The sequence below is a fragment of the Phycodurus eques genome, chromosome 21 (genome assembly GCF_024500275.1).
Source record: "Phycodurus eques isolate BA_2022a chromosome 21, UOR_Pequ_1.1, whole genome shotgun sequence".
Classification (NCBI taxonomy): Eukaryota; Metazoa; Chordata; class Actinopteri; order Syngnathiformes; family Syngnathidae; genus Phycodurus; species Phycodurus eques.
In genome coordinates, this window is record NC_084545.1 from 3,783,870 (window position 1) to 3,810,497 (window position 26,628).

At 40.3% G+C, this 26,628-nt stretch overlaps 1 protein-coding gene across 4 annotated transcripts; it reads left to right on the top strand.

Annotated features, from left to right (window-relative positions):
• Window positions 1-3,476: 3,476 nt before the first annotated feature.
• Window positions 3,477-26,368, top strand: nrbp2b (nuclear receptor binding protein 2b). 4 transcript variants are annotated; one of them, XM_061666566.1, is made up of 19 exons: window positions 3,477-3,739; window positions 4,244-4,954; window positions 18,859-18,981; window positions 19,583-19,684; window positions 19,758-19,847; window positions 20,569-20,609; window positions 20,705-20,799; window positions 20,874-20,897; window positions 20,978-21,064; window positions 21,828-21,883; window positions 21,955-22,050; window positions 22,303-22,435; window positions 22,553-22,655; window positions 22,753-22,803; window positions 22,880-23,015; window positions 23,129-23,203; window positions 23,302-23,365; window positions 23,507-23,562; window positions 23,895-26,368. In XM_061666566.1, exons 2-19 carry the CDS (start codon window positions 4,835-4,837, stop codon window positions 23,979-23,981), a joined length of 1,539 nt encoding a protein of 512 aa, XP_061522550.1. In that variant the 5' UTR covers window positions 3,477-3,739; window positions 4,244-4,834; the 3' UTR covers window positions 23,982-26,368. The 4 variants fall into 4 exon arrangements, with proteins under 4 accessions (XP_061522550.1, XP_061522551.1, XP_061522552.1 ...); XM_061666567.1 differs by having other exon boundaries at window positions 3,477-4,954; window positions 23,320-23,365; XM_061666568.1 differs by having other exon boundaries at window positions 3,477-4,954; window positions 23,129-23,182.
• Window positions 26,369-26,628: the final 260 nt, after the last annotated feature.

Here is a 26,628-nt window from a genome sequence, read left to right on the forward strand (position 1 = left end):
TTTTTTTTTTCAATCTATATATATATAAACACTTTCCAGAGACACACTAGAAGGGTTATCATTGTGTATCCCAAACCAAAAGTAGGGATTTGCTGTTCATTCTTGCATCCTTGTTCTTCTTCTTCTTTTTCTTCTATTTTTTAATTCTGCAGATTAACACCAAACTGTGAGTTTTAGGTCCATACTTCATATTTTTTTTTATACAAGAAAGAAACATTTCTCTTTCTATGGGATATTTTAAGAACCAAAACGGGGTGTTAGAATGAACAAGGGTGTCCTGAATGCAACGTGAAAACACTTGTTTGGTTCATTCTGGCTTCCGAGTAGATTTTAAACATCACACGATTGAAATATTTTTATTCTCCATCTAGAACTTTTGAAAAAAACGGGGGAAACATTTTGTACAATAAATATATAAAATTAGTTTAAATTAATTTCAAAATATTTTGCATATATTCCATGCTTTTTCCTCACTCATGGCAAGAGTCATTTGGTTTTATTTTGCCCTGTGATGTTCAGAAATGACATTTCATTGGGCTGTGCATGTAATACACATTAATACCTCGATTTAGGATTGAGCCGATTTACGAGTTTTTTCGTGAAACCAGACTTTATTTTCTGTCTTGAGTTGTGAGGTGTTTATTGCCACTCCCAGTTGAAGTTTACACTAAAACTAAACATAAAACACATTTACAGGTTGCGTATTTAACCAAACACCACATAACTGTCTGACAAAAGATTAATGCTAACACAGAATGCAAAAAAATGCCATTGATGGGTCGACGTTGCGGTAGTTAAAAACTTGAAACAACGGCTATTTAAATACAAACGGTGCAGTAACATAGGTAGAGAGACAACATAACAATATTCAAAGGAATATATTCTTTATCCTCTGCGAAAAACAACTAAAAATACTGCAGCTCTTCTTCATGTATATTCTGTACATATGCTTGTATTATGCTTCCCTCTGGTGGCCAAGGTGCGCACACCAGAAGGAGTAGCACGATGAATGCACAGAATCATAATGCTCGAACTGTTTAATTCTTTACTTGTGATCTAATTACGATATTACTGTTTTTTTTATTTTATTTATTATTAAGAACATTATTTTAGAATGTTAGTTTTCTTGTTAAAAAATCAAGTTTAAAACATTTTCTGTTGGTGTTGTATGGGGGGCTGGAACAGATTAATGGCATTTCTAATCATTTTAATGGGGAAAGATGATTTGAGATATGAACGTTGTCACGGAACGAATAAGACTCGTAAGTCAAGGCACCGCTGTAATGTAGATAAAATTCTAATGTTTAAGGTAATCGTGTTTCGATTGTTTGCGTGCGTTTCATTTGCAGTGTGGATTTGATGTGAAGTACTACTACCACCACTTCCAACTGAAGCCCACCCGATGTCCCAAAGGGCCAACGTCGACGAACCAAAAATGTCCCTACAGGAACGACAGAGTGAGTCCGTCACATCGCTAGTGAGGAAAAAAAGATTGTTCATGCAAAATAATATTCATCGTTTTCATTTTATGATTTCCTCGCAGCCTCTCATGGACTGTGCGGTGTGTTACAAGACAGAGGAAAACCAGATCAGACCGGATCCCACGCCTTACGTTCACTGCATTCAGAGGCCCAGACTCACTGAGGTACGGTATCGCCGGACAAAAGTCTTGGGACACAACAACGCACTAGGTGCAGCTGCACGTAATGCACATGCCAGTAATCAACACTTCATCGAGAAAGTATTCACAGTGCTTGACTTCCCCCCCCCCCACATTTTATGTTACAGCCTGATTCCAAAATTGAATAAATTACTTTCCTGGATTTTATTCTGTAATTTCAGGACATGGTGACGACCAGGACGGAGCACTGCAAACAAATGAACTACAACACTGGAGGTCTGACACTTTTAGCAGTGCAAATGGATTAAAAGTGTTTCAAAACAAAACAACAGTTTAGTAGTTGACAACCTCCAAAAAGTAGCCTGCTGCATGCTCATTTTATTGCAAGTGTAACAGAGTTGATGCTCCCATTTAAGGCTTTTTTTGTGTGTAAAATGTAATATTGCTACATTAAAAATGTAAATGCCTGTCCAATTAGGATTATGTTCACTTTTGCTTTATGAACACTTTTTTTTCAGTCTTGTAATGCAACTGAGTACAAATACTTTGCTAATGTACTTATGTAGAATTTTCAGTTATCTGTACTTTACTTCGTAATCTATACTTCCTAAATTTACAGAAAAACTCACATTCAAAAACTCCTCAGGCAACCTGAACTAACACATTGAGGTAGGTTAAATTCATTAATATGAATTCAGTGAAGTCAAAACATATATAAATTAATACTTTATATATGAATTTTCAAACTTCTGTAACACCTGAAGTTCCTCTCTGGGGGATCAATAAAGCATATCTTATTATATTTTAAGACTTTTACTAAAGTACTGCGATGTTCAACCAAAATTATTTTCTCTGAAGACAGTTGTACTTTTAGCCAATTACGGCTTTCAGGTACTTTATACAAAGCTGTTTTTTCCCCCACAAGCAGACCTAAAAAAGGACACTCAATATGCACTTTTAGCACAACCTTCACTCTCGCTGCACACCTGTCTGTCTAATATTTGCCTTCTTCTTATTCACACACTTGGCATATCATTATCCCCCCCCCCCCCCCCGTTCGCCTTGTCGTACTCGAGGCGCCATTTTGCGGCCTCGCGCCAAGAGCTAATCTCGTTCACGGCAGACCGGACAGTGTGGGGGCCTCCCTAAATATAAATAGAAGTGCTAAATATAGAGTGAGTGTGATTACAACATGCGTGTGTGATTACAACTCACTGACCAATGAGAGTCCTTAGCTCTCAGTTGTAAACCTCTGCAAACCACAGTGGTAAACATATTGCTCAATGAACACCTTGAAAATGCATAAGCAATGATAGTAAAGAGCCGCATTGATAGCAAAAAGGGCACACACCGGCTCGATATACAATATAATAAAATGTAAATTTAAAAAAATCGATAAAATAAAATGTAATTCAATAAAATACGATAAGAATACAAAATAAAGTTGAATAAAATAAAAATGATCAAACATACATACATATTTTCAATAAATATGAAAATGATCAAATACAATTGATTTTAAAAAAATTACACTTCACAGTATTTTCCTTATGTGTGTTTATTTTTTTAAACCACTAGATGGCTGAATGGAGTTGTACCAGCTTCACGTTGACTCAACCAATTACCGTAATGCTTCTAATTTGGGCTCAACAAGACGATGGTTTTTGAGCAACGTCTAAGTGATTAAATGTAAATTATTTCAATGTTTGATGTTTTTTTTTTTTTTTTTTTGGTAGTGTGCATGGAATTAGTTGACACGACACGTCAAAAAGCGCGCCATTTTGGTATTGGGAAAACTCGGGTTTTAGTTAGTGTGGCGAGACACGACACGCCCATTCTTAGCTCCGTGCCGAAGGCGACACTAAGCTAGAGGTCAACGTCGTCAGCGCATTCCATGTTTGTGGACGGCAAGAAAACCATGAGACCAAGGATGCTGGTACACTGTGCTGCATACGGTTGTGTAAAATGTCGTACAATTATGACATGGGAACTGGGAGTCCCTTTCACATGTAAAGATTTTTTTAAGTGTTTTTCCCCCAGATTTTGTGTATTCATAGCATACGCTTAGGCGTTGACAAAACAGTAACCCTCATGAAAATCGGTTGAGGAATATGCAAGGTAAGACTTAATTTCACTGTGCGTGCATTGCCTTCTATAGGAACGTCGACCTCCCCAACATGGCCGCTATATAAGCTACATCATAGCAACTTATTCATATCTATGGTTTTTAGCATGTTCTCCTTTTTGGCTAATTCAAGACCCGCTACGATGAGGAGGGGGGGGGGGGGGGGTCATAAGCAAAACAAAATTAAAAAATAAACTTCGCTAGAAGCCGTCATCTTGTAATCATGGTCTCTTGGTCACAACTTCACAGCCATTTTATTATTTTAAAGTTTTTGTATACTTAATTGTAAAACATCAAGAGAACGTTTTTTTTTCAGCAGATATACAGTTAATTTTTGCATGGAAAAGTGTCTCTGGTGATGGTTCGCGTACCCCCAACAGTGCCCAAATTCTAAAAGCTAAAAAAAAAAAAAAAAACGATGTTTGCTAACAGCAAAATGGCGGCTACTCGTTTACGCGCCTTGAAAGTGACCGGATATTCGTCTTTTGCCTTTAAAGAGGTACCCGGATGTTCACCTTCCGCCTCCAAGGAGTCGCAAGTTTTCCTGCCTCCTCCTCCCAGGTGCTGTTGAGCCTCCAACATTTTGCTCGTGCTCTGCGTTAAACGCCATTACGGTAAATGTGCTCCAACTCGGCGAGGCTTTGAGCAACACAAGCGGCTCACACACGCCTGCACTCGGGAGGATGACGCGGGACATTAATCCTCCTCCATAAAAACCGGCGAGCCATGCGACGACCGCCTCCGCGGGGAAGCTCTCCACGTCTACCCACCTCGCTCGGACCGTCCACGGGAAGCTAAGAAGGGAGTTTTACCCGATTTATTTCTTGGCTAGCGACCCTTCCATCCAGTCTGGGCTTTTTTTTTTTTTTTTTGTTACCCACAAGGGGGGTGTGGCGTCTATCCCAACCGGGAAGCCTGTTTCAAGCCTTTATCAGCACCGACTGAGACAGCGACACGCCGGCCGAAGGAGAGCGTCGTCCGGCGGGTCTCATCCCCGCGAAACAGGAGGCGGAGGAGGAGGGTGCCCTCCTGGTGGAGGAAGGGAAGGGGAGGGGGGCTGAAATCTGGAAACACCAGACGGCGTGAAAATGACGATGTCCGTCCCGGAGAGGAAATCGGGATCCGAGGGGAAGGAGGAGGAGAGCGAGGATGAGAGCGAGATCCTGGAGGAAAGCCCCTGTGGACGATGGCAGAAGCGCAAAGAACAGGTCGGTGGGCGATTAAAATGATTCCATTTACAGTACGTTTACGTGCATGTCTCCGTATAAGTGTACGTACGTGCGTGCATGTATGTGTGCGGCACGGCAATCCCACAACAAACCACTCTACCCACTGGACACTTCATTAGGTACCCCTGCACCATCGAAATACAAGAGCTGCATCAACATTTCGGCTACTTTGTGGTTTTGTCATAGTTTGACGCTTTTCATGTACTTTGTTTTAAGTTTTAACTGAAGACACCACTGTTTATATATATATAAGTAAACTAAATCTTGATGGATTTTTTTCAGGATTAAATTGTTCATTAATACACGTAGCATGAGTTTTTCGAGATACGAGCTACCATTCGGCCGATTTACTGCTTTGTCTTACGAGTGTACACTTGAGATACGAGGACTGTATGATGGCGGCGAGCTCAAAGTTGATTCATTTCACAACAAGCAGCAGTTTGGCATATATTTAAAAATGGATTTAAAAAAAAAAGAGATTTCACAAAAATACAAAATTTCACAAAAATACGTATATTAGGTACGTAGGTGACTCAAAATTGTCTTTGACATTTTTCAAGTACCTCTGTTAGGTTTGTTAATGACTCCAAATCGCCTTTGTTTATGAAAACCACGTGCATGAAGAAATGATTATGCCCATGAATTCTGCCTAGCAGCCAGGGTAGTAGATCCAAACAACTAGCCCACTAGCTTGCTAAGTTGCTAACCATTTTTTTCTTTAGTAGATCGGAAGTGTATATATATATAAAAAAAAAAAAAAAAACCAAGAATAAGCGAGAACATGAATTAGCAAAAAAGTCAACAAGACTTTGATTATCAGACAACAAAAGTGATGGGCTTGTACGACTCGGCGATTACACGTTGGGCAGGGGTGCCACCCCCGCTAGCGATTTGTGATAAAGCCAAGACTTATAATGTGAAGGTTATCTCTGGCTCGCACCCTTCTGTCGCCAGCCACCTGACCTCGCACAGCCACGCCAGAAACTACTCTTGGGCTTTCGCAACCCCGCCTGAGCGTTGTTCCACCCATTGATTACCTAACTTTAGTGCTTCTATCACCCCCCCCTCCCCACTAAGAGCACTAGCCATCTATCAATAAGAGCTGTGATGCATTCGCTAAACACTGCTAGCCAAGGCTATAGATGGCTGCTAATATTTGATCGTTGATAGGTTGAGTAGAAGCTGGTCAGCACTGTTGCGCATGCATTTGATCATGTCACGCAAGCTTCATTGCGCAGATCATCCAGCAGGCTCAGTTGTATCGCACATGCTCGGTAAATAAGTCAGTGTGTCAAAGTTCGCAATGCATGCCGCTTGATTTGTTATTGAGCTTGGGCATTTAAATAAACATGACAAATGTTTCGGTTCTCTCTGCTGGCTCTGTCCTCCTAGTCCGATCCTTGTTTGGAACTGGTAATAAGCAGCCGCAGCAAAGTCTCAGTTTTAATGAAACTACACAGGAAATCAAGCATCGTTGAGTCACCTGTATCTTCCAGAATGGCGACATTCGCCAAACTGACTCACGCAATGTGTCAAAATCAGATTTGTTTTTCTTCACACTTTTTATGCTTTTCCCCGCTATAGTCTCATAGGAATCCAACGCAGTTGTCCGTTTTCTGTATTCAGGATGTTTTATCTTGCTCTTTTAGCATAACTGTTTGCATTTGAGCTAATTCTCTGACCACAGGGACACAATGTAAAATCCTTATCAATGAGCATATTCTCTATTCAGCTTGCGATCTTGCTATTGGCTAGCATAACTACTATCCTCTTTCACAATATTTATTGAGCACAGGGCACAAAGGTAACTCCTTATTGAGCTGCCTTTTGTGTTTTCTGCACTCAGGATGCTATCTGGCTGTATGTTAGTTATTGTTAATATTTTAGCCAAAGTTGTTTGTAATTGGACCATTTTAAGATGCCGTTTTGTTGAGTCGAAAGTTTAAAGTAAGGCAAGGCGAGCCCGACTCGCAAGAAAATCTTTCACAAAGGTGTGTTACAGACTTGCAACAGGCCAATATAAATTTTCTAGTTTTAATGTACATTTTCAAGGCTCATGTGTATGCCAACAAGTGCTATTGTGTGAATCAGTTTTTATAGCCAATCCAATCAAAACTACTGTGGGGGATTGTTAGGTCACATGGCCACACTAGCAGATTTATGAATGGTTTAATGGCATAGTGTGTGTGTGTGTGTGTTGACATGCTCTTGTTTAATGGCTGTTCGATAAGATCTTGCATAACAGTGTTTTCTAAAGCCAGATACTACGAGTGTTTGCTGAAAAGATTGCGACAAATGCACATCAGCGTTTAGTTTATTAAAACAGGAGTAGATATTTGCTCCAGGACTCCCCCTGAATGCATCATAGTCAAAGAATTAATTGATGGTTTAGAATCATGTCGATTGTGTGGAATTGATTACAGATTAATTGTGTCCCGAAGCAATTGAGACAAAAATTGACTGTTGATGTGTTGTTTTAACATGGTTGTGACGCTCCTGTCGTTTCAGCCAGACATTTGCCACGTGCACGTTTGTGCTGTTCCCCGTGTGAAATGTCTCGGTGCAGTGGCGTGTCCAAAACAAAAAAAAAAATGTATCACTGAGCCGCAGTAGCATAGAGCCTTGGCAGAGTTAATATAAGAAAGGTTGGTGATATGTGTCAGTTTGCGGTATCAAAACAAAACGTGATGTGATCGCCATGTGATCTCAACCTGTGACATTTTAACACGAGGTCGAGAGGATGATGTGAGCACACGCATGCTAATGATAGCTTAACATCTTGCTCTCCCTTAACTCTGCATAGTGGTACGTGTTCTATTTCTAGTACCTGATCGGCCGTTTGTCGAGTAGATTTGTCATTGTCGCGCCTTTGTTACATTTACACTGCTAGTAATGATAAACACACATGCTAATGTTAGCTTAGCATTTGGCTGTGCTTTAACCTACATTGCTCAACTCACTGTTCACTGCTATCAAGACCACCCGGTACGACCAGATAATATCTCTAATACCTGGTGGCTCGTCGGTTGAGCAAATTTGAGCATCATTGTAACATTTAAACATTTTACGTGGTTAGAAATGATAAACAATATTGTCTGCATATTAGCATGTGTCAACAATGTACATTCTATTATGTTTATATTTTGTGTGTGTGTATTTTGTATTATGTTTATATTAAGAGATGTTGTGCTCTTTCTACGAGTTGATTAAAAAGCTAGCACGTAGACTGGTTAGCGAAAATATGCATTACTTGAAGATCATGGCATTTACCAAATATACTACCAGGTACTAATATTTCTAGTTCCTTGTGGTTGCAGTTTTTCAAATACTGTGCCACTATGTGGTGTATTTGCTTGGTATCTGCATTAGTGTCTCATAACTGTGATGCAGAACAAACTCAGCAGCTGCAGTCAAGTTGATGCGAATGCACTCTAATGTGCTTTTAGAGCTGCCGTATGGCTTCGAAAAGAATGTATTCCGGGTGGGGCAACGGTGAATAGTAAGTTGTTGCTTATTTGACTTTGACCAGGTGCTCTGATACAGTCCTTGCACTAAAAGAACATGCGGCCCCTAAATGTTACACAAACTCTCCTTCAGACCCTGCAAGGCACAAATAAGATTACTCTGTACTAACCTTCAACAAAATAAGGGATACAGTTTGAAGTGTTGTTGCATTCCAACTGTCTGTATCGTAGACCCTTGAGAGCAAACATGGCTATCTTAGAAGCTACGTCATATTACACACATAAATGTGACACAGTGGCGTTCAGGCTTCTGATATACTATGTTACTGATGGGTTTTTATTATGTTTGGTACATACTAAAGTTTGACAAACCCAAACTGTAACAAAACTAGCAGGTAAACTAGCATTACAGATCGCTATAAGGGTTCCTACAATATCCATGCTCATTATAAGATTCTTAATTACCAGCTAAATTGTCATTACAACAAGTTACAACTCTGGTCCATGCTAGTTAGAAGTCGAAGGAGCTAAAATAGAGACAAATTTAATATGTAAGTAATCGCTAGAGTGCTAAGGTTCCATACTTGTTACTAGCAGCTAAAGTAGCACATCTGGTAACTATTAAGGTTCTAAAGATTGTTTATTGTTAGAAGAAGGTATAATAGAGGCTAAATTCATGTCAGCAAATGTCAGCTTGCGAACGACTTTGTAATGGATCCCCACGTGTTCGAAATGGCTAAACTACAGTAGCTGTTAGATAAGCATTCCGCCTGGATACTAGTTTGATTCCAGACAATGATACAAGCAGCTAAACTAGACGCTAATAGAATATGTGCGGTTATTACTGGTGTGCTAATGATCCATACTTGTCAGAAGCGGCTAAAGTAGCATGTCAGTTAACTTTTAAGATGCTAAAGATTGGAACCCTAACCTTTCTCTTTCTTTGCAGGTCAGCTAGTTACTAGCCTGCTACAGATTCATGCTAGTTAGACGCGACTCAGCGAGCAGGTAAATTAGCCCATCATCTACAGACTCATGGTTTATCAATTAAAAACATAGACTTTGCTAAAGTCAAGGCTAACGACTGCTAAATACTCGTCTACTACGCATTCATGCTAGTTAAAGTCAAGGCTAAATTAGCAGGTCATGTAACCGGCAGCGTGCCGTGGGTCTGTAGAACAAATAGCATGTTTGCAATGCAAAGCAAAAGTAATTTTCTCACAGTTCAGATGATTATCGGATAAGAGAACCAATTTCCACAAGACCAATAACGCAGGCGCATGCAGCTCGCGCATAAAATGTTCACATTAAGCCATTCCCATGGGATGAAATCGTCAAATTGTGCAATGCGAGCGGAAATTGTGGTTTTGCAGGCCATAAATCTGCTTTGTATTCACACTTTGAATGTGTTGTTGGCTGAATGCGACAAAAGTGTCTCGCGTGCAGCCATCAATCAGGACGATAAAGTGCGTTACTTAATGTCTTCAGTCTTTTACTTTGTTTATACAGACAAGCATTGTTCTCGCAGAACAGTGGTCGTTCTCATAGTGACCATTTGGACTTGTGAAACTGCTTTCCTCACCCACCTACTGCCATTATGTTAGCATTCAGCTCCAGTTCATTTTCTCCCCAGCCCTCTCATTGATGCAATGAAGACGTTGGAGTGTTGTTGCATTAATGACATAATAAGATGCCAGGGAACTGCTGAAAGGTGTCGGGGAAGTAGTCAGTAGTCACTCGGGATTGACTCCGGCAGCTCCGTCTCGTCTCTGGAGAGGATAAGCGCTATAAACCTCTTAGACGGCACAACGGCTTTGAGAGCATCCGGAGAGAGAAACGCCACTTCACAGCAAATTTGAACATTAAATTTACATTTTTATAAAGTCATCCAAAACAGAGAGAAATATTTTTGTTGTTGTTGTTGTTTTTTAGGTAAAGCTAATTTTAAAAAGTCACATTTGTAAATGCATACTTAGTGGTTACAACATGATAGCATATTATAGTGCCACAAATATTAGGATGAATATATGGATATTAGGTGAGAAATAAAAAAATATTCGACCAAAAATGTGATAAGTATACAAATGAATGCAATGAAATACAATTTATTAGAAAGTAATACATATTTGACTAAATTATTAGACGCAAATTTCTTACGTCTTCGGAAAAACAACACACACAAAAACGCAACAAACGGGAAGAGTCCACTTTCCTCGATTCGACTGTTTCAGATTACCATGACCTGGATGACTGAGAAGCTACACAGACATAAAACAAAAACATGCTTTAGTAAGTACATTGGTATTTTTGGTTGATATTGTGAGAGGAATTTAAAAATGACATATGCAATCATCCTATTAGGCTAAGGAAATAGTAAAGCAAACCAACCAAAACTAAAAATGCAAAAATATTCGGAAAATATAATATATAAATATAGTTAAAAGAATACAAAATATTAGACAAAATATACCGAAATATTAGACAAAATTACAATGAAAAAGAATATTTCCCTGAATGTCACTGGAGCTTTCTTTTTTTTTTTGCCATTTTTCATAACGCTCTAACATATGCATCTGTCTTCTTCTTCGCCACCTTCGTCGTCTTTGTCGTCTTCTGCAGTTGGCGTTTTTTTTCTTTCCCTTTGAAGCTGAAAAGATGACCGCTTCTCTCAAAGAGTTGGACTCTCATTTAAATCCCCTTGGAGGATAAACACGAGCTCTCAAGTCACAGTACTCATACTGTATGTGCGCCACATGGGGCCGTCTTAACGGTCTCCACTAATTGACACGGGTAACAAAACAGTGCTTACTCCTGCTCCATCGTTTGTACCCTATTCTACTAATGTAACCAACGCTCCTGAATGTGGCAACTGTGCGGAGCCAATTTAACCCGAGTCACCCTTTTGGTTTTTTTCTTTGCTGGAAAGCTGTACAGCAGTAAGGCTGCCATGCCAAGAGAGAGGCACATTCTTTGTCTTTTCTAAGACCTTTTTTTTTTTAATGCAGGCTGGCTCCAAGAACTCAGAACAGTCAATTGTGTAAGCACGCCAGTTTTGGGAAGAAAAACAAAAACAGTCCTGCTTGTTTTCCAGGAACATGGAAACTGCTGGCTAAAAAAAGGCCAATCAGTAAAGCGTCCGTCCTCCTCTCACCGCATTGTGGAGGAGGCACAACTGCTAACAGGGCGTAAAGTCATCGAAATGAAACCAAAGTACCTTTCACACAAAACAGTGACAGAAAGTTTGAACGGCAGTGTGAAAGGGGCTATATCTGGGGCCGCTGTTGACTGTAATGTGATGAAAGACGAAGCTAACCAGGCTATGCTCTTCCGCAACTGGATTATGTTTATTTATTATAATAACTATAATATAATAAGTTATTATAATTATTCTCGGACCCGCACGGACGTATCAAGACTGGGTTGCCTTGTTAGCCGGGCATTTCGCTGCTCCACGGCGCGTTTTAGTCTGGCGACGGCAGCAGACGGGCGAAGTGAAAATACTCTGTAAATTGGACGACATGAAGACGAGATACCAGAAACACGTAGTTAGCGATTAGTCGGCTTCGACCGTTAAAACGTCGATGCGGAGAAGTAAAGTTGATTTGTCGACTAATGGGGTCACCGTAAAAGCTATGCTAATTTCTATTAGCCCCGATACGGCGTTTAAGCTAGCAGACGTTCTTTCGATGAACTGTGGCCTTTTCTCATTGTTTTTCTTGTTAAAATTATTTAAAAATATATATATTTGTCATTCTTTGTTGTAATCTACCCCTATTCCTTATACTTATGGTATATAACGTGGCTTCAGTTCAATCAGTACAAAGGTGTTCAAAAGGTCTCACCCAACACGAAAGGCTGCTGAACCTGCCTAGCCGGACTTAGATAACGTGAGAATTGACGTGAACTTGATACTTGTGCACCTCTGTCGCCCTCTGGGCGATTAAAGACGGGTGAAATTTATTACGTAATACGGGCCGCTCGACACTCGCTATGCTCGTCACGTCCTGGCCGGCGCGGGATTCTCTCCTGCACCGGCGGGCCTTGTCAATCTGCAGCACTGTCACAGCCACAATGGGAACAAGGACGGCGCAGCGAGGCTAATCGCAGCCACAAACGTGAACCGCGCTCGTTTTCATGATGGCCGTCTCGCTTGGGCGCATTCCGAGCGTCGACATCTCCTTGAGGAAATGAAGACGTGTGATGTGAAGACGAATAAGCTGTCGACTTACAGTATGTGACCTTGTCCAAGAGTCCTTTTTTCAGCCTTTCTGTAAAACCCTCCCGTGATGTTGCAGGCCAAATCAACCCGATTTAAAGATCAAGTACATTTTTTAAAATGTAAAACCTAGCCTTTCGCAAATAACCATCCATACAAGTATTTGAGATGTATAAAAAATATTCAACATAAAGGTGAGAGGAAACTTTAAAAAATATTTTAAAATTCAGAATACTAGAAAAATACACATCTCAGACAAAAATACTTAAATATTTGATATATTAGAACAAAAATATTAGCCAAAAATGTTAGAAATTTTTTTTAAATTAAAGTATTAGTCAAATATACAAATACTAGATCAAATCGGAAGAAATGGGGAACAAACATTGGATGAACCAATACAGAAATATATAAAAAGATACAAAATATTAGAAAACACACTAAAATAATATACAAAATATTTGACTATTACGACTGAAGTATTTAAAAAATATATAGAAAATATTTGTGAGAATGTTAGGGAAAACATATACATACATTAAAGAAAATGGAAAACTATTAGGGAAAAAAATTAAGATTTAAAAAAATATTAGGTGGATGAGAAAACATAAATTTGATAAAATGCAAAATAAAATGGATATTATTAACAAAAATATTAGAAAACAAAATACAATATTAGACCATATCTGTCAAAAATATGCAAATATTAGAAAATAGATAAAATTTTGCGGAAAAACTAAAATAGATGTAAAATACAGAAATGTTAGAAATAAAAGTATTTTAGGATAAAAACTAAAATATATAGAAGAAAACCCAAGTTGCACTAAACATTGACTCAATCGTGTTAATGGTGTTCATTTTTTATTTCATTGTATGAATTTTCGGATGATTAAACATGTAGCCGACTCATGAACTGATGATTTATGGAGTACCAAAGAAACAACCGCATCAGGCTTGTTAGTCGTTTTTCTCGACTGATGGTAAATTCTATTGCGTACTGATGCTTTTAATATTTCATGTCCCTTATATGACCCTGTTTTAGACTGGATAAATGTCATTATTCATCACGCTGAATACACACGCGCTGTCACTCTCTGAGGTTGGCTGCAAGCTGCCCATGTGACATCTTGGGGCGAGAGACAGACAGACAGAGAGAGCGAGAGAGAGAGCGACGGAGGCGAAGGTCAGCAGACGGTCAGTGGCTCAGGCCGCTGGCACTGGCGGGGCATGGCGAGAAGGCGGGAGACGAGCCGTGACAGCTCTCTGTCGCTTCATCTCCTCGTTATCTCGTTACTACGACGACTCCACTCGGCTTTAAATGGTCGTTAATGTGTTTTGGGGATTGATTGGCAGTCTTAAGCATCCAAATTTAATATTCCAATCCCCAAACTGGACCACAAAATGATAGTTTGATAATGTTACAGATGCCCGTTTGCCATTGCCCAGTACCGACTGCTTGCTTTTCCATTGGCAAAAATAGGCACTAGCCAAGGTTCCAGTACTATATGGCCGACGTAAACCGTAAAAGACGATTTGTCATTGTAACATTTGAGGATACACGGTTGCTAAATTCAAAAAGATCCTGACGTGCACATGCTTGTTGCGGTATTTGACAGTCTCCCGTTTGTTTCCGCTGCCCTCAGTCTCCTCTCGGATAAACTGTGTCTCCTTACCATGGTTACAACTTTTCTCGTACGTAAATGTTACGACTTTCATAATATTAGGACTTTTCTCGTAATGTTACAGCTTTAGTGCCTTAGTGTTGCAATGTTGACTTTATTCTCGAAAATGTTACTTTTTTTTATTACGATGTTTCTCAATATGATACAGCATAAATCACAAAGTTGTGACTTTTTCTCATACGTTTTCATTATTATTATTTTTTCTTTTATCGTTAAGACTTGTTGTTGTAAACATTTCTCATCGCGCAACGTTAGTTTTATTCACACAATGTTACGACTTTACTCTCTGAAAAATTGAAACACTTTTCTCCAAATTTCCACTACCTTGTAGAATTTAAACTTTCCTCATAATGTTACGGCCTTATTCTTGCAATGTTACGACTTTGTTCTCACATTGTTGCGATTTTAAAATGCCGACCTTTTAATGTTAGTTTTATTCTCACACTGTTATTCACTTTATTCATGCAATGTTATGACTTGATTCGCATAAAAGTATCGTAATGTTAGACTTATTCTCACAATGTTACGACTTTATTCTCATAAAATGTTGACTTTATTCCTGCATCTTTTATACTTGTCAATGTAATGCTGTCTTTCTTGTTCCCTGCCACGCCCTTCCACATGGTTTGTGCTTTTTCATTCACGCAGCTGTCATACATAGTGCGCATACATCACTACAAAGTAACATCTTGACATTTTCTTCCTTTTATCCACATTTCTTCTTATCCCTAAGGCCCTCACACAGACCGAAACGGCAACAAAGCCTCATTTGCATACGGCGCCCTCCCCTCGGCGAGCCTCTCACGGGGACGCGTTCTGTCTGGCGATGCTGAAATATTGATGCGGTGCGGCGCGCGCCCGGAGGTGTGGGACGAGGCTCGGCGGCGATGCAAACGATGGGGCTGCGAGAGCTCTCTCGGTCACCGTGACAAAGAGCTTCTTTCATTGATCGCCGTGACAACCGCGCTGGCCTCCGCACACTTCACCTGTCTGCTCGTACAAAACGCGTTGCGTATGACGCCGCCTCACTGGCGTATCGAAAGCCGTTTGAGCATTTTCGCCTATCCTTGATATCCAAGTATATATACATACACATATACTGTACATGATCCATGTAGTAGTATGCACTTTTTCCTCACTGGTAACGCAATCCCATACACTAGTATCATATCAAATAAATGCTCAAAGGTTTTGTACTGTATTAGCACTCACTTAAGCTTGTATGTATTTTTTCATGTCTAGATTAAAGTCTCCTATCAGATTTTCCCCGCATTGCTCAACCTTTTCTTTGATCGGACTGCGCAATAACCACCTTGTTGGTATTTAATTAACACCTAAGCCACCACCTCAAGATATTTTGGTTCTTTTCACAGAAATGTATCTCCCCCCCCCCCCCCCCCCCCCCGCCCCCCAATCACCCCTCCTGATGTTTCTTGACTGTTATTTTTACCTCGGTTTTCACCACTCTCGCTCGTTTTCCAACTTTATTTCCACCCGTTGTAACTTAAAGGCTTTTACTTCTCACCAGCGTTTTATCACGGCTGCCAAACGGGGGAAATAAATACACACCGAAAGGGCACTCGGACTTAAGACATTAAACAAAAACAAAAATGCAAAGGTTGGGAAAAAAAATACTGAAAATGCAAAAATATTTGGAATAAACACTAACATATCTGATGAATATGATGAAAAAAGTTATTATATTAGACAAATTTATTAGAAAACATGATATATTGGGGAAAAAAACAAGTGAAAAACCCAAAAGGAGGTAAAACTAAATACTAGACAAAAAAATAAATATCAGGATAAAAAGAAGTTGAATATTAGAAAACAGGAGATAGAAAAAATACAAAACAATTGAATGAATAATTTGATCAAATATAAAAAATATCAGACACAAATATTAGGAGAAAATATTCAAGTATTAGGATAAATATGATAATACCAGAGAAATATGAGATGAAAAATACTGAAATATTTAAAAATGAAAAAATACAAAAATATTAGAAAAACAAGTTGCACTAAAAGTTGACTGAATAGTGTGAATGGTGTTCGTTTCTGTATTTTTTCGTGATTAAACATTCCGTCGGTCACATGGGCCAATGAACGACTTGTCGTGTACTGAAGAAACAAACGCAAGAGAGGGTTACAATACTTTTTTTTTGTGCGCGAAATCCGTCACTTTAAGATGCAGAAGGGAGTTTGTGCTTGAAATTCTTACAGCCTTTTAACTCTTGTCAGCGTTTTATAACCGCTGCCAAATGGAGGAAATAAATCAACAGACGCTTAAAGAGCATTCTGACATTCCGAGTTGCACACTCACAAGCTGGATTTTCGAGTCTTTTCACGCACTGCAGCTCTGTTTTTTTTTTTTTTTTTTTTGGCCCCGATTGCTGCATCTAATTTACATGAAAAGACTGGTTTAGTCAGCCAAAACCCACGGCTAAAAATCAGCTGTGACAAGCCATAATTTTATCTCCTTTTGGCGCAACGGTTGTTTTACAGTTTTTGGCATTTGTATGTATGTAACACTGGTGGTTTTCCTACAAACCTAATCTTGTAACACTTGCCTTTGTCGTGGGGCTTCCCGCCTATGTCTTCAATGTTGTCGTTGAAATCGGCAAAACATCGCTAAAATGGCGGTCATGTAGGTTGTTGTTTAGCTGTCAAAATGTTGACATTTGTTCATTGCAACTCAAACTTCATTTACGTCATTTTGTTTTTGTACATAATTCTCGCAATATTGCAACTTTATTTCTTGCAACTTTTTGCCTGGTGGGGGGAAACACAAGCCTCTTTTTTGGAAAGATACAGCAGAATATTAAAAAAAGAATAATAATTCAGTTTCACGCAGGGTCATATGATGTAGCAAACATCAGACACAAGTCGGTGTTGTTGTGACATGAATTCCCTTCTGCCAGCCAATCAGAGGCCAGGACCCCAGGTGCTTGTTTCCCAGTCTTATTCTCGCGTGACCATGTAACGGAACCCCTCCACTGCCACCAAGTGTTTCTCAACATCTAGAGAGCGTTGACAGTCTGTCAAGGGAAGGAATTCCCGCCATGGTTTGCCAGTCCACTACCCGATCCGTAACCAATAATCGAATTATCGTCTCCCGCTGAGTGGCCGTTCGAGATCGTACCGAGTGGTCTTGCCTGCAAGGAGAAGCACTCTCAGAAAGACCTCTAGCAGCAAACGTACTGCGGTTGATATTTAAGAGGGGACAGGTGGCGAGAAAGGAGGTAACAAAATGACTGCACACGACAGCAACTGCTGAGAGCTGGTTGAGGAACCTGGGGAGAAGTGAGGAGAGAGCTAAAAGCAAGAACAAAAAACAGCTATACCTGTTAGAACCTGAACCACGTCTCCATTAGTGACATAGGGGAAAACGTGTACTTAGGATTTGAAATTGATCTTTGGTGAAATCAGTCCTGGAGTTTTTCTGACACACGTTGTATAGAATGTAAACTATCATGCAGTGTTGGAAGGTGCAAATAAAACCCTGAAGGGTTCTTTGACCATACACCAACCATCTCAAAAACCCACCACAGATTTTCTCGGAACTCGATTCCGTAACCTTTGCGTAACCCTGCCAGCAAACATAACCTCCTTCGGGGAACTAATGAAATTTTAGCGGTGGCCGCGGTCTACTGGTCGGGCCCCGCCGAACAATGGTCCCCCTGTGGAGCCGCAAACTGAAAGCTGTTTCATGTCCGCACGTCTGCGGTGACGTCGCGAAGGGCCAGCTCCACGCCGTCTATCAATGGCTAGCATTTAGCGCTAATTGCGAGCGTAGGGTGGGAGACGTCGGAATAATGTGTTGCCAGGCCGTCACGGAGCGTGGCGGGCAGTCATTTTGATATAGATGATGATAGAGGAGCGCCGCATTGTTCAAATGATATAAGCGAGGGGCCCGAAAGAGGGGCTTCCATGAGTTGTGGTCTTTCCACCTTTCAGCTGACTGCATCAAGGTGTGGTCCAGACGTCTTGATTTCTTTTTCTACATGGAAGCAACAGTGTCCAATCATTGTCAATGGATTATATGGAGCTTTTAGCAGATGTTATAGTTCCAATGGGGTGTGTGTGTGTGTGTGTGTGTGTGTGTGTGTGTGTCAGCTTGTGCATGCATGCGTCTAATTTTCACGGCTATGCTTTTGTTGTTGTTGTTGTTGTTGAGTATTTCAGATGTAAAACCCTTTGCGACTTTGCTCTTTCATACTGCAATTTAGAGACGCACACTATGGTTTCCAGTCTGTGGTTCTATTTCAACGTTAGCAAAGGGATTTACAGTGTGTGAAATGTTCGTTTTAACGGCGGGCTTGTGGGTTATTATCACGCTTCTCACTAGTCGTCATTTTTATGGCCTGCAGTTTCACAATTTTGTGCGCAATCAGCTTTAACGCTCCAAACCACAAGGGTGGGGGGGGCGGGGGCGGGGTCTATCTCGTGAGATAAGAATCGATGCCAACTCAGTAAAATTTTATAATTTTGTTTGTTTGTTTGTTTCTCTGCCTCTTGCAGGTGAGCCAAGGCAATGTGCCAGGCGTGGAAAGTGCCTCGCTGGCCATGGACACGGAGGAAGGGGTGGAGGTGGTGTGGAACGAGGTGCTTTTCTCCGACAAGAAGGTCTTCAAAGCGCAGGAGGTGCACGGACTTAGAATTACATTTTGCGTGACGACTTTATTTTCCTCCTACATTTACAGATGTACAGATGATCAATTACAACTTTTTCTCTCAAGTTTAATTTTTACCGGAAAAATACAACTCGTGTTATCGTAACTTTTCTTTTTCGTAATCGTACGACTTTTTCCTCCCAACTGTACGATTTTATTCTTGTCACTTTTGCGGCTTTGTTCTCGTAACATGACATTCCAAATTTATTCTCATAACGTGGCGCAGTTTTTTTACGAAATATATAACTATATTCTCATAATATTGCAACTTTTTCTTGTGGTATTCTGACTGTTTCACGCAGCTGTACGGTTTTACCCTCGTAATTACTTAACATTTTGTATTCTTTCTTTATTGCAGTAGATTTGGTTTATATGTAATGAGTATTTTGTGTATTTTAGTTCCTCCTACCTTTTTGACAAATATATGATGTCATCAAGTTTTGATGTTGAAATTATTAATGTACCAACTTTCTGACTCGGTCGAGCAACTAAACTCTTTATTGTGCTTTAATCCACTTGTGTATTTGAAAATATGACAAGACGACGTCATATCGTTTGTTGGTGTGGTGTAGGAGAAGATCAAGGAGATGTTTGAGAACCTGATGCAGGTGGAGCACCCCAACATCGTCAAGTTCCACAAGTATTGGCTGGATATGAAGGAAAGTCAGGCTCGGGTATGTTTCTACTTGTTTGGTAGATTTATTTATGTATCAGTGCCTTATGTGCTGACGTTAATGCCATCCGCAGGTAATCTTCATCACAGAATACATGTCGTCGGGCAGCCTCAAGCAGTTTCTCAAGAAAACCAAGAAGAACCACAAGACCATGAATGTGAAGGTTGGTCTTACTCTGTCTTTAATCATAGTGCGTGTGTTTCTAGTCATCCAGTCATCACTGAAATCCACATTTTCTAACAGGATTAGCTGTTATGTAACGCGGCGGCCCGACGATTCACCCAGCTGTAGTCCCCCGCGCAATGTTGACGCTTTCACGCCGTTCGCTTGAGCGGGATACACGAATAGAGATTTTAAACTTTTTAACCTGTTTTTAAAACATGAGGGGGTGGGGGGGAATCACTGTGTGAGCTTACTGCTCTTGTAGTGTGTGGTGAACACTAGATGACCAACATAGCGCACCACACAACCATAACTAGTGCAGTACCAAGACTGAGCTGTGAGAGGCAGCGTGTTTTCCCTAGTGCTTCCAGACCACAAAGAAGAAGAAATAGACGATGCTAGACTGTTGTTTTATCTGGTGACTACATCGGTTCCAAATATTATTGAACAGGTTTAACATTTATGATTGTTGGTCCAGATGGTTTTCAGAAATCACTCCTGACACACCCCCACACCAAAGGATATACGCTCACGATCAACTTTTCGAGACATCTGATTAGCGTGCCTTTGCTGAGTTTGATTGGAAGGAAGGGAAAATGCTAAAAAAAAAACAAAAAAAATTCCCATTGTTGGTGGGTGCATACTGCTTTATTAAAACTGACTCTTCATTACTGCGTATCAGATGAAAAATGCAATCCATGTTTTTGTGTTCTATACTTCAGGCCTGGAAACGATGGTGCACGCAGATCCTCTCAGCACTCAAGTACTGCATGATTATTTTTCTTAATTTTTATGGCAGTGCTGCAGCACCCGGCTCTTTTACTTATATATGATGCACATTTTCCCGTCCCCCTGCAGTTATCTGCACTCGTGCGATCCGCCAATCATCCACGGCAACCTGACGTGTGACACCATCTTCATCCAGCACAACGGACTCATCAAGATCGGCTCAGGTCTGATCCCTGCAGGGCTTTCCGTGCTACTGCAGAAAGATAATTCATGCTCTTTTGTGATCTTCTCTCTGCAGTGTGGCATCGGCTCTTTGTTAACGGTGAGAAAAAGAGTCCATTTTAATTTTCGTTCATCTCTAAGATTATATTCGACACTATCCCGTTCATCACCTCTTCCCAGTATTCCCGGATGCCAACGTCCAGGGCAAAGGGAGGCAACATCGCGACGAGCAGAGGAATCTTCATTTTTTTGCTCCGGAATATGGAAGTAAGTTTAATGCTGGTTTTGTCGCCATATGTTTTAAGATAATTATTAACCCCGAAAAAAGAGTTTCAATAGGCCTATTGCAACCAATTAAAAAAAATATGTAAATAGATTAAATAAAATACCCTAACAATATTAGATATCAATAAAGAAAAATAAGAAAGAAGGAAAGAAAGAAATAGATACATACACAAATAAACAAATAAGAAATCCATCCAAGAAATCCAGTACTGTATATACATGTGAAAATAGATAGAAACGTATTTAAATATCAAAATATAAGATACAATTACATTGTGTAAATCTAGAAAAAAAAGAAACTATATATAAAACAATGTAAATTTGAATGTTAGCTAAAATATTGATTTGAATTTAAGTAAAAATATCTATTAAATAAATGCATTAAAACAAATAATAGAATAAAAATAGTACTTATATAATTATAAACATTACGAAAACATTTAAATAAGACAATGTGCTGGTAAGTCATACTAAGTTATGTTATAGAGGTTTTGTAATTTCTCCATGATGTTGTGTCCTTAATGGGGCACTTTAAGATGGACGCTGGAGATACGGGCTCCGATTGTATTCTGTTCTATTGTCATTTGATTGTAGCCAAACTCAAAGAACTCGACTGCATGGACTTAGAGGTGTTTCCTGTGAAAGCCAGCGGTTAAACATGAACTATATCTGCTTTTCCTCCATGTTTCCCGGATGTCTCCACCCACTCCCCTCTCTCCTTCTTTGCCCCGCCTTTTCTCCCCAGCCGGCGAAGATGATTACGCCATAGACATTTTCTCTTTCGGCATCTGCGCTCTGGAGGTGAGAAACCTGTCTGTGTGCGTGTGTGTAGGTGTGTCGGTGTGTGTTGACAGATGATTTGTCACCTCTAGATGGCAGTGTTGGAGATCCAGGCCAACGGCGATGCTGCCGTTTCCAAGGAGGCCATCGTCAACGCCGGCCAATCCCTGGAAGACCCTCTCATGAGAGTATGAGCTACATTGTTTACACTCACCTCCTCGGGTTTTACTTCACAGCGCTTTCAGTCACAAAGGCTAGATTTACACGACGTGCTTCAACGGGCACCACTTGGATGCTTTTGTTTAAGAAAAATAGCACTCCGCAATGTTGTACTTTATAAAAGTGTAGTGTAATAACATAATTAAATAGGTTAAGAATTGTGTGCATCGTGATTAAATGCTGCAATTCCATACAAAATGGGTGTCGTCTTCTCCACGCAGGAGTTCACACAGTCGTGTTTGCGCCCCGACGCAAAGCTCCGTCCGACCGCCCACGACCTCCTCTTCCACCGCGTCCTTTTCGAGGTGCACTCCCTCAAACTGCTGGCCGCCCACTGCCTCATTAACAACCAGTGTGAGTCTCTCTTACAGCATCTGTCAATTCAAGGGGACCTATTATGGGTCTCTGTGGAGTACCCATCGAGTGTGAAATTAACCAACCAGGTAAATCTTTGATCTTTTGGCTGTGTAGACTTGCTTCCCGAGAACTGCGTGGAAGAGAGGACCAAGTCCTTCGACCCCAATGCCGTCATGGCAGAGATCAAGCATGAAGACAGGCTGGGAGTTCAGCTAAAGTAAAAAAAAAAAAAAAAATCAAGCACCTTGGCAGTTTTGGCAACTCCTACAGTAAATATCACATGCTTAACCACGCTGGCTTTTTATATCCGACAGGTACTCCCATGTGTCCCCTTTGGAGCTGGACAAGTTTCTGGAGGACGTCAAGTAAGTGGGACACTGTTAACACGACTCGATGGATTAGCTGCGATGCTAAGCGTGTTGTCTATCCGCCGCCTTTCAGGAATGGGATTTACCCATTGATGAACTTTGCCTCGTCCCGGCCCCATCCCGTCCCTCGCGCCCTCTCCTTGTCGCAGGAGCAGGTGGAGACAGTCAAGACGCCCACGCCGGAACCCCAGGAGACGGAGAGCAGGAAGGTTAGCCCTTCACGTAACAGCAGTGGCATTATATACCTTGAAAAATATGATTTACACCATCAATTCTCCTTTTAAATTGCTATATACAGTGGTACATCCTGTGTGTTTATTAGGTCATTCAGATTCACTGCAACTTGGAGTCGAATGAAGAAGGGACCAAAACTCATGTGAGTCACGTAGTACATCAGGTACATTCCCGTAAGGCTCTCTTATCGGCCTCCGTGTTACGTCTATTGTAGCATTGATTCATTTTTAAATTGCACTCTTTCTTTTATATCAACTCTAGCTGTCTTTATTTCTCAAGATGGACGACAAACTTCACCGGCAGCTTAGCTGTGACATCCTCCCAAGTAGGTTTACCACTTAATAGTCTAGATAAAGCGCTATATAAGTGCAGTCCGGTTACCATTACCGTGTCTTGGAGAATGCTGCTTTCTCATTGGCTTGAATCCCCTCACTGTGTTTTAATGATGTCATGTGCACCTTTTCAGCTGACACATCCAAAGACCTTGCCAGCGAGCTTGTTCACTACGCCTTCATAAATGAGGTACAGTACATTTATTTTTAATGGCTGTAAAAATAGATACTGTAGATTGATTGATAGAGTGGATAGAAAATGCGAAAAACCTCTAAGTCTGCTTACTGACATCTCAAGGAATTATTATTGGAATTATGCTATGGTAATATTTGTGCAATAAAATGTTTGTGCAAAGGTGGGATGTATAAGCTAGATATCAAATAAATGTTCAAACGACTTTTCATAAACCTCTCCTCTTCTTGCAAGTACACAACTAAAAAGACCAGTGTCTTTTTACACAACCAACTAACGGAAAATGTATATTAATGTACAAGTATGATCTTGTTTCTTTTGTCACTAAGGAGGACATCGAGAAGGTGGCCGGGTTCCTGGAAGACGCCATGAAACGACACCGGGTTGGCGCTCTGCCCTCTGGGAGCACGCAGTGAGGGGACGGACGGGGGAGTCGCGGCAGCCCCAGGACGGATGGCAGTTGGGGCCCAGAGGCCTTTGAGGGACCTTTTATGGCATCTTACAGCCGGAAACGGAGGGAGCAGGAGCCTCTTTGGAGTGAGAGGAACACTGAGGGATGTTTAAAAAAACAAAAAAACAACAACAACAACAGAAGGCTCAACGGAGAAGTCACAGCAAACGGGGAAAGGCAACAGGAGGACCAGACGCTTCATGGTTGTGTTCAGATCCACTCCGTCCAAAGGGCTCGTTTGCCTTAACACGTGTTGGTTCCGTAGCGGATGCCATTATCCCAGACATTCGTTTTACCTGCAGCCATCCTGTCAAACGAATGTTTTACTCTGCAACGTTTTTGCACTCCAGCATCCACCCCCGTCCGACCTTTTTTTGTACTCCATCCATTGTGCGCTGTTAACACTCATTCACTGTGGAATTATTTATTATCGGGAAGCGTCGCACAAGGTTGTGGTGTTTAGTCGCTCTCTCTAATATTTTTCACACTGCATTTCCTTCAACTTTTCCCCAGGTCTAAATGGCAGTGCTCTTAAGGGCTTCTCCCACTGAAAGTGTTCTGAGTGCCGAAGACTTGTTGCAAAGTGCCTCATCCAGTGACAAAAGACAATTAAAATAGAATTAAGGCTAATTGACTAATTGGGAATGAATGGTATAAAGGTGCATCTCAATAAATGGTACAAATGTTCTACTTGAGAACATCCGCGAGTAGTTGTCACCTCACCTCAAATGGTTTATAATTGCTTACAGATGCCACAAGATGGCAGCAAAGCACTACTTTCTATTAGAAATTGCTCTGTCCTATGTAAATGACGCGCCTCCCCTCACTTCAACATAAAGTGGTAGCTTGCAATACGGGCACTCGTATCCCAAATTTTTGCTTGTATCTCAAGACAAACAATCTGTTTGTATCTTGAAAAACTCATAAGTCAAGGCACTCGTATTCGTAGACGCTTGGGCCTGAGCACAAAAACAACAAATAGCATAGATGGATGAACAAGATTTGTAGTAAATGAATATTAATTTTCAGACCGAGCAAGTGAAATTGAATAATTTCCCAGCACAATAGTTGGGAATAACTCATTTAGTCTATGTAATGAGTTTGACTTTTTAAATTGAACTCCTGAAATAAATTATGTACTCCACCATATTTTGTTTTTAGAGCGGCACAGGTATGTTTGATATGAATGTGCAAAAGAACTTCTTGTGTATTGGATGTAAATATTATTTTGAATCATTGACATATTTTGTCAACCATGTAACTCGTTTGCTTTATTTTTCTGTTGCCCGCATTAATTAAGTCTAGTAAGTAATAATCCATCCAAATTGTAATATTTATTTTTTCAATAGCCATAGCATTAGTCTATTATTATTGCTATTAAATGTACAATGTTCAATATTATTATTAGGGCCCTCTTGAAATTGCTGTTATTATTCTTACAGCAAATGAATTGCCTTTTAAGGGCCTTAACATGCCCAAACTCAATTTTTTTTTTGCCGGTGTGTGTTTAATTTATGTATTTTTGGGATCCCATAAACAACCTCTCAAAACTCAATCCTGTAGCGCCCCCTGGAAAGTTAGGGGATATAAATAGCCCCTTACAACGATTTCACCAATTAACAACAAATTTGGTGGGCATGTCTATCATAAAAGCACGCACGAAAAAGTCTCTACCAACCATGCCAGAAATTAATCAGGTAGTTCACCATTTTGGGTTTACTTTAAAGTTTCATTTTGATTCCTAAAGGATGTCGATCCTGAAATGTAACATGCAATAGATGTTTCAAGTAATGTAAATTATTCGCTTCCAGCAAAAAAACATTTTCCCAATACAGCTTGACATAAAAAAAAAATTGTCTACACTTTTTTTTTTTTTGCTCTGTAAATTCCGAGTTAAATAACAGACTGTTGTACAGTGATTGCTGTAAGATTTATTTTTTGCCTATCTCTGCAGACGGGATTCCGGAATCTTCCCAGGTAGTCATCTTCCATGCAGGTTGTGCAGTAACTTTCTATCCGGCTTTTTGGGCGAAGTTTACTACGGATCCTAATCCAATGTGAAACAGTGCCTCTCTTGCTCTTTTAACATCTTGTAAACGGCATGTCTTAAAAAAAAGCCTGCAAGCATTCAAAACTTTGCATTTTGCCTTTGTCAATAACAGTTCAGTTCCAGAAAGGCGGGGGAGGGATGCTGATCGTGAATGTTTGCATACATGGTACAATAATAATAATAATCATCATATTGGTCTTATCTGTCAAGGCTGTTGAATGAAACTTGCGTTTGGATGTGCTCCATTTAAACATTTGTAAAATATTGTAGCAATGGCAATTAAATAAACATATGCTGTGTGATCATGTCTGTAGTTATTTATATATAAAAGGTGTGAGGATGCATGAATTAAAAAAAACGGGTGTAATGTAAGGAAAGAAGGAAGTAATGAAGAAACAAAGTTTTGAGTGAAGAAGGACAAATGTATAAAAAGATGGTCTGAGGGAAGAAAGAAGGGATAGAGGTCATTTGTTTTATATAAGGACGCACGACTTCCACTCGGTTGCGTCGCGACGGCTATCCTATCGCGATACCTTTTCCCTCGAGGACCTCCCAAGTCTCG

What these genes read in the sequence shown, in the direction of transcription:
- nrbp2b (XM_061666566.1), top strand. Translation starts at nt 4,835, where the DNA reads ATGACGATGTCCGTCCCGGAGAGGAAATCGGGATCCGAGGGGAAGGAG. An exon ending in AAGTTTCTGGAGGACGTCAA is followed by an intron (nt 22,804 to 22,879) that starts GTAAGTGGGACA and finishes GCCGCCTTTCAG; the next exon opens with GAATGGGATTTACCCATTGA. An exon ending in AGGAGACGGAGAGCAGGAAG is followed by an intron (nt 23,016 to 23,128) that starts GTTAGCCCTTCA and finishes TGTGTTTATTAG; the next exon opens with GTCATTCAGATTCACTGCAA.